This window comes from Silene latifolia, chromosome 8 (assembly GCF_048544455.1).
Source record: "Silene latifolia isolate original U9 population chromosome 8, ASM4854445v1, whole genome shotgun sequence".
Classification (NCBI taxonomy): Eukaryota; Viridiplantae; Streptophyta; class Magnoliopsida; order Caryophyllales; family Caryophyllaceae; genus Silene; species Silene latifolia.
This window is the reverse complement of record NC_133533.1, coordinates 18,530,686-18,539,599: the sequence shown is the minus strand read 5'-3', so window position 1 is coordinate 18,539,599 and position 8,914 is coordinate 18,530,686. Positions and strand designations below refer to the sequence as shown.

General features: G+C 33.5%; 1 protein-coding gene across 1 annotated transcript; it reads right to left on the bottom strand.

Moving 5' to 3' along the window:
* Nucleotides 1–667: 667 nt before the first annotated feature.
* On the bottom strand, nt 668–2,119 carry LOC141594801 (allene oxide synthase 3-like). Its single transcript, XM_074414791.1, has one exon. The coding sequence runs from the start codon at nt 2,117–2,119 to the stop codon at nt 668–670; it is 1,452 nt and encodes a 483-aa protein (XP_074270892.1).
* Nucleotides 2,120–8,914: the final 6,795 nt, after the last annotated feature.

Here is an 8,914-nt window from a genome sequence, read left to right as displayed (position 1 = left end):
TGATAAAAAAACAATAGCAACTTCCAATTACCAATAGTAGTTTTTATTCTTGGGGTTATCACCGAGAATTCAAATTAAAAATTCATTTATTTTGCAATTAAAAGTTCGTTTTTAAAAATTCTTTGAGTTTGTCACCCTCAGGTATATGTGATAGCCTGCAAACCACGCATATCAGGTAAGTCATCCGAGGGTGATAAGGTCGAAGTCTATAAGGCATTGACTCAGGCCAAGAATGCTCCACAAGATTTTGCTCTTGAGGAGGCTTGAATATAGGCCTTATGGGAATTTCACCCAAGTTTTAACCACTAGGCTCCACCCTTATAAGTTGTAGAAACATGTTCATACAAAATTATTAATTATCAGTCATTTATGGAATGTATTATGATCTTTAATTTTCTGTTTTTACCAAATAAAAAACTATATTTAGTGAGTTTGTAAGATCTTACGTTCATACAATCCGATTCTACGAATTCGATCATACCAATTCCATCAATCCTGAGTAAAATCTCAATCATGACAATATTGGTCACAAACTCACAACTCACCACACAATAACAATATTGGTCACAACTCACAACATAATATAAAGTTTAACATACATTATTCAACCAATAAAGCACCCTTTAGAAAGCAACTATAGTCCTAGTACATGCTAAGGATTACATAGTTACATACTAGTAGCTTTTGTCAAGGACAAGACGGTAACAACATCAGATAAAAATGAAGGTTTTACATGAACAGATATTGTGTCATACCTTAAGAAAAACTCCACCAACAAAATCATAGACAATTGAACAGACAAATCCTTACCCGGACATTGTTTATTTTCCGGTGTCGGATCCTCCGTCTCTCTACCATTTGACCATAGTACATACTTCAACATTTTCTCTCCTTCGCCTATAAACCTATGACTTTCAAAAACTTCAGGATTTTCAAAGATTTTCGGATCTTTAGTCGCGAATGGTTGATACCCAAAAATCACCTCCCCTTTCTTAATTTCATAACTAGCGTCATGGCTATTGACTATTAGGTCTTGTTTTGCCCTACCGTACTGGTAGGGCACTGGAGGTTCAATTCTAAAAGCCTCATAAACTACTGACTTGGTTAAGGCCATTTTTTTGATCGAGTTGAGGGTGACACCACCCTCGGACTTAACCACGGTCCTAATCTCATCTGCCAGCTGGCGATGTAGGTTTGGTCCTTGGGTTGCGACCCACTTGATTAAAATAGGGAACCATACACTAATTCCTGCAAATGCATTAAACCCAAACATGTATACCAAGGTATGGCATGCTTCTTCCCTACTTATGCCATTGTTTTCGGCTTTTTCAAGATAGGTTGTAGCCGAGGAGTTAAATGCATCATAGAGCTTCTTATAGTCATTTTTCACCAAGAAAAAGGGTAATTTTATAGAATGGAATATGAAATCTTCTATTGGATTTAGGATCTTAGGTAATCCTAATGTTACCAAAGGTGCTATTTGACAAATTTGCCACTTCTTTATTATTTTAATTCCATTTGACTCGATTTTGGTGTCCAATGGACTTTTTCCATCACAAAATAACTTAAAGAGAAACTCGAATGATAGGGTGTCAGTGAGTGGTCGAAGCTCAACACCTTTTTTCTCTTCTAATTGATCCTCTAATTGGGTGAAAAAACTTTGTAGACCATTTCGAAAGACAGGGACAAACTCGTTATGCTTAGACGCAATTAAAGATTGAATCATGGACTTGAGCAAGCCATGCTTTGGCTCGCTCGTGTCCAAGTAAGCTAATGCACGGTAACCCCCGGCAAAAGAGGTAGAGGGCATGAAAGTTCCAACAAAAATATCTTTTTTATCGACCTTTGAATTGTCGAAAAGAATAGGAAAGCTAATTGCATCGAGTAGGACGACAACCCGTGGATCAGGAGAGACCCACGGTCCAGGAGGCATGTTGGTGCGAAACACGGTGGAATTGTATTTCTCGGCACGAGACTTGAAAAACGAGTATCGGCCTTGGTGGTAGAAGTAGTCCCATCTATCTTTCAATGGCCCTAAGAAAGGAAGGCCATAGTTGCCTGGTATTTCATGCTTAGGAAGAGTAGTATTATTAAGAGGAGTTGAGGTTGGAATTGGCATTTTTCACGTGATGGAAACAATTGGTTGTTTAGTTTGTTCAATAACATGCATATAGCATATGTATATATATATATATTCCATACGCTTGCGTGTTCAATACTTGCGCCGTCTCCAAAACGATACTTGACCGTAAATTTTGACATTGTATATACACAAGCTTGTAACGGGTTAAGTACTATTCATGTGGGTACATAAGACAAAAACAGAGTGTCTAGGAAGTAACAATTTGTTTTGTCTTATCTAACCACGAGTAGTACTTGACCCGTCGCAAACTTGTGACGAATATACAATAACTCTTTTATGTTGAAATAATATTTTGTGAAATGTATTTTGATGATAAATGCAAATATACTAATTTTATTTAGTAAAAAAAATTTACATTTTACATTATTTATGGTCAAAGTTTGTCAACTTTAATTTGATCCTAAAAAAGAAAATGGAGAAAAATAAAGATATGCATACTCCTCCCTAGTCTTAATGCTCCCTTTCTTGTTCGTGAAGTTGTTAGGATCAAAGTTTGTCAACTTTATTTAATCTTAATTCAGCAATTCTCCTATAGGACCGTCCTATATCATAGGACTGACCCAAAAGGAGAGAAGCCCAAAAATAACACTTAATTTAATTTATATTTAATTTTATTTTAACAACACGACATTTTATGATAAAAATTAACATATTTAAATATACAAGTTATTAATACAAAACTCTAGGTTATCAAAATAAAATAATTTTTTTATAAGTTTATTAACTAATTTTTTTGGGCTTTTGGTTATTTGATTAAAAAGGTGAGTTATAAGTTAATTGTTTAGGCTTTTTGATTATGGGCTTGTCTTATACTATAAGACAGTCCTATAGAACAATTTGTGATCTTATGGTAGGTGGATGGATTGCGGGTGAGATTTTTTCGTCCAAGCCACCATCCATGTGCAGTACCACGAATGATCAACATGACAAAGTGAAAACCATGATTTGCAAGACAAAGTCGCATAGCCTCCATTGACTTGTAGTATTATGTTATGGAGATAGTTTAGCAGCCGCGCAGCCATAGGCCATATCAGCTTTAATAGTTAATTAATCCTTCATTATTACCTACCTCATCTTTATATCTTAATTCTTTCTTCGTAGTTTTTTTCTTGGTATATATCGTTAGGTATAGTCTGAATTTGAACGGGATAAGACCCGTGATATATATCCAATCTAAAGTGGAAATGTGAACCATACAAATTCATACCTGCGATAAACAATAAAGAGGCAAGAAAATAATATGGAAAACAAGCGTTTTATTATTGAAAGATTGAAGGTTACAACTTCCGTAGATTTCTTGATTCCATCTCTAGGGTTTAGGGTTTTGATAGTGCTACGAGGATCTTATCGACTTAATCTCGTAGGAAGGTGATGAGGTCTTTTTTGTTGACTTATTCCACTTACCTACAATTTCGTAGTAGAAAGACGGGGGCGTTTGAAACTTAATTCATCTGCTCCCAAAATCCTAAAGGCACGGTCTATATTTATAGTGCAGTGACTTGGAGGGCAAGGTAAAATATTCTAGAATATCATCCTAATTTCCTAAGATATTATCACAATATTTATTGATAATTATCTCAAAATAATTAAGATACAATAAAATAAATAGATACCAAAATATAAAATGTTGGTGTCTATAGGAAGAAACTACTTTAATACGTTATAGCCTTTGCTAAAACATAAACAATCCTATTAAGCTGTTTAGGACAGTGAACGCATAGTAATAACCCTGATTTGCAAGACAAAGTCGCATAGCCTCCATTGACTTGTATTATGTTATGGAGATAGTTTAGCAGCCATAACAGTTTTAATAGTTAATTAGAAGTTTTTGCTTAAATGAGGTTGATACTCAAACTATTTAATAAAATGGTGCCGATTTAAATTATTTACCAAAAATGGTTCCACGTCATCATTTTCGACGACAAGGTGCTTGCCATATTGAGGTGCTTGACATGCTACTTTCGTTCTCGCCGTTCTCCTTGTTCTGATCACCAAATGACTAAATACCACCACCATTCTCTTCTTCTCACTTCCCTTATCGTACACACATCTTTATTGAGTAATTAACTCAATGGTTTGCGGTAAAAACGACCCGCAATATCACCTTCATTATTACATACCTCATACCTCATGCATCTTTATATCTTTGTATTCTTTCTACGTATTTATTTTCTTGGTATATATCGTTAGGTATAGTTTGAATTTGAACGGGATGAGACCAGTGATATATATCCAACCTAAAGCGAGAGAAATTGCTTTAATACGTTATAGCTTCGCTAAAGCATAAACAATTCTATTAAACTGTTTAGGACAGTGAACGCATAGTAATTATTGATTAAAAAAAAAAATTAGTACTCCCTCCTATTCTTCTCTACACTACTACAAATGAGCACTTGGGCCACGGCTAAATTCGTGGCGCAAGTGTTAAATTTCCGTGGCTAAATCATTTGGCCACGGGAATACCTTCCGTGACGCAAGTGGTCGTGGCGAAGAGATAGCCACGGGAAAAACAAGAACGTGGCTATTATTAAATTTTTGGTCACGGATTCTCTCGTGGCTAATAACTCCCGTGGCTAAAAAATTTCCCGTGGCGAATAAGTAATTCCCGTGGCAAAAACTATATATGAAAATTAAATAAATAAAATGTTAAATAATTTTTTTTTTCACGATCGATATTTTTTATCATATATGGAATAATGACAATCTCGGTACTGGTTTCGCTAGTTAACTTGATTCATTTGAACGTTCTTTGGTTTCACCGGTCATGCATTCGCACGCATCAAAGAGGCTTCCCAGGAGGTCACCCATCCCAACACTACTCTCACCTGAGCACGCTTAACCGTAGAGTTCTTTTGATGTGCTACCGAAACTGAAAGTTAACTTTGTTGATATAATTAGTACTTTGAATCCTTTTACGTTTATTTTTTTTTTCCTTTCAAAATTTACCTTTAGTACTATTTAATTACAAAAATGTTACATGATTTATGAATTTTTGCAGGAAAAACATTATTTTGGCCAAAACAATCAAATTTTCGATGTTACCCTCCCGACTAATGATTTTGACATCATTTTTTTGCCCAAGTTAACAAAACCATTTTCTCTAAAAAGTAAACTTAATCGTGTTTTCCTAACATTTTTTTATTTTTTTAGTTTATCGACATTCTTATTTTCATTTCTCTTGTACTCATTTTTTCGTATATTTTTTTACGCAAATGCTATTGTATGACCGTCGTACATACGATATGAAAAATTAACCATTTTTTTGATAAAATAATGACTACTTTTTATAACTTAAGGTCTCCCCCCCCCCCAAACGAAATTTGTCACTATTAACCGAAAGGTAGTCACTTTTACTCAGAAAACACGAAAAACACTGTCGTACAACAGCATCGCTTATTTTCTTAAACTGATTTCTCTTTGTTATGATTTATCGTTTTTTTCTCAAATTTTTCACATTATTTGCACATGTGACTTTAAATTATTATAATTTCTATATTTTCCCTATGATGTGCTCATTTTCAATGAAAAAAATTTCTCCATATTGAATTTTGGGTAAATTGATAAAAACTACCAACTTTAGTCATCGTTTTCATAATCAATGCCAACGTAATCAATAATTAGTAATCACTAGCAAAATATTAACTTTTTTCTACGATAGGTACCAAGTCGCCTTCTTACTCTAATTTTTTTCTACTTTAAAAGTGTTTTCATCTAAGAGAAGGATTTTGGAAGTGGGTGAGTGGAGATTTGTACTTGAATGATGGCTTTTTGGAATTTTTCAAGTAGGTTGAGATTAGATTTTCAGGCGACTTAGTACCGATCGTAGAAAAAAGTTAATATTTTTGGTATTGATTACTAATTATTGATTATGTTGGTACTGATTATGAAAAAGGGTCCTTATATTGGTAATGTTTATCAATTAATCCTTGAATTTTTTATATTGATAATTTTTCGATATGTTTTTTTTTAATTGATTTGTGGAAGATCATTTTTTTTCTTTCTATTCTCAGCGCACTTATTTTATTTAATCAATTTTGTAATCTAATTGTCGTTTTTTTTTCACCCCTAAAAAACAATTTCCCAAAACTTTTTTTTCTCACCAAGTTAAATTTTTTATCAAATTCAAATTTTTTCTATAAATATCTTACAAATAAAATTGTAAATCAAATTTTGAATGAACCAATTTGACAATATGTTAATTTTAGATTTATCAAACATAGATGATAAATAACTTATTTATGTAATTTTATATGCTATGTTTTTAAATGTGATACGATCATTTAAGATTGTTATTCAAGACTATAATGTTTTAATTAAAAAATTAAAAGAAATTCACGACTGTAATAAACAGAATTAAATAATAATACAAATTTCTTAAAATAGAAATGTTTTGAAAAACCTACAAAACGTAATTATGATTTCTAAAAGAATAAAAAAAATTGACGATAAACTTTTCTTTGCTTGCATAAAAGTTTATAAAATTTTAAAATTTCTTAATAAAGTAAATAAAATAATAAAAAGATATTAATTAAATTAATCAAAGTGTTTGAAAAATTTTATATTGAAATGCATTTTCATATTATTTATATTTGATTAAATATCTTTTAGATTTTAAGTTTGCCTTAACATTAAAATATCTTTAATTTAAGTCGGAAAAGATACTCGCCACGGGAGGTTGTTAGTTCGTGGCTAAAATTTTTTTGCCACGGAACAATTCGTGGCTAATTAAAATTTCGTCACGCGTGTGACCTAGTTCGTGGCTAAAATGATTATTTGCCACGGGTGTAGCCTATTTCGTGGCGCAAGTGACTTTTTGCCACTGGAAAAGTTATCCCGTGGCATAATTTTTTTTCCAAAATAATGAATAAATTTTTCCCGTGGCTAAGCAGAATTTAGCCACGAATTATAAATTCCCGTGGCATAATTCGTGGCGCATATAATTCGTGGCGCAAGTGACAGTGTGTTGTAGTGCTAACATCTTCCACATTTCCTAAAACGACAAATTTACTAAGATCTTCCACTTTCCTTATTTGTCTATTATTTGTGGTTGTAGTAATTTGTGACCCCGCATTCTCTCTTTTACTTTCATTTATATCCACATATCACCATACCACTAAATTTTACCCCAAAACTAATGTGGAAGATCATAGTGAATTGGAGGGAGTAGTAAATAGCAAAGGAGCAATAATGGTTCTTAGGGCTTGTTTGGTTGTCATTAAAATCATGGGATTTTAAACTTTCTAGGAAGTGTAAAACCATGATGTTGTTTGGTTGCCAAAATCATGGGAAATAGAACTTCCCACATGAATCTACTTCCTCCATTATGTGGGAAGTCACTCACCAAGCCCCCCCTTGATCATTGGAACTTCCCACATGAATTAACTTCCCACATGCAAACCAAAACACTTTTTGGGAATTCACATGAATTGGAAATTCATGTGAACTTGAAGTTCCCGGGAACTTTAATTCCCTTATGTCAACCAAACAAGTCCTTATATTTTTTTTGAGGAAAATAATGGTTCTTATTTGTGAAGTTGTTACCGATTGTTAATTATTTCGGACGGGGTGAATCAAAATAACAAAGAGATTTTGTGATCAGTTGACCCATCACCCATGAAATGTGGGCATGGTTGTACTACGTGATTTCTTGTGCGTACGTAAAGAAATAACGAGTACTCGTTAATATAAGAGTAATTTATCAAATACACCCTCAGCAAATGCACTTTTTTAAAATAACTCCCACCTCAAATTTTTTTATTTTTTTACACCCAACTTAATGGCTCCATTCAAAAATTGCACCCATTAACGTTTCCCGGCAGCTTTTCCGTTAGTTTTTAAATTTTTTGAGTTAAAACCTATTTTTTCGGACCATTTTGCCCTCATTTCCTCCTTTATAATGGTGTTGTGTTCATCTTTCTAATTCCCCCATTCATTCTCTTCTTTCTCTTTCAATCCTTCTTCTTTTCCTCAATTTTGTTTGGATTTTGTTTCCTTCATTGTATTCTCATTCTCTCTCAAGGTAAATCATTCTCCATTGTTTGGATTTGGTTAACTTTGTTCATTTTAATTTCGATATGGTTGTTGGTAATTAGGTTGTGATTTTGATGTTGGTTTGATTTGTCTTCTGAAAATTAGGGTTAGCTTGCCAATCAAAATGTCAATCGAAAGTAGCTATGAAAGCAGTCATAACAGTGGCGTTGAAGAGCAACCCAAAAAATGTCTTTGTGGTGTGCCGGTTGCCATTTTCACGTCTGGTACTAATGACAATCCAGGAAGACGTTTTGAGAAGTGCAAGTTCTCTAACCCAACAGGTGGTATGGTTGGTTGTCGTTGGTTTCGTTGGCATGATCGCGTTCAAACTGAGTGGCAGAAAGAGATAATCAACAAGCTCAAGATGGAGAAGAGACTTGTTGATTATGAAGTTGGTTGTTTGAGTCGTGAAATACAATGGCATAAGGAGGATAGGAAGAAGCTACAATTTGAGATTGAAAATCTGAAGAACAAAGCCTTCATGGCAAAGTATGAGAGGGCGATTATTGTTGCGCTTGTCTATGATAGTGTTTGCCTGTATGATGCTCATCATTTTCATAGAAGTTTGTCGTATGTAAGTCTAAGTATCTATGTTTAATGTAATGGCAACGACAATGTGGGTTTTAAGTTCTTAATGATAATGTCAGACCTTATGTTCTTCTTAATTGCTTGTTCATTACACGCTGCAATTTTTTACATTGCATTTGGTTATTAGCACAACAAAAGCAAGTTCACAAATAC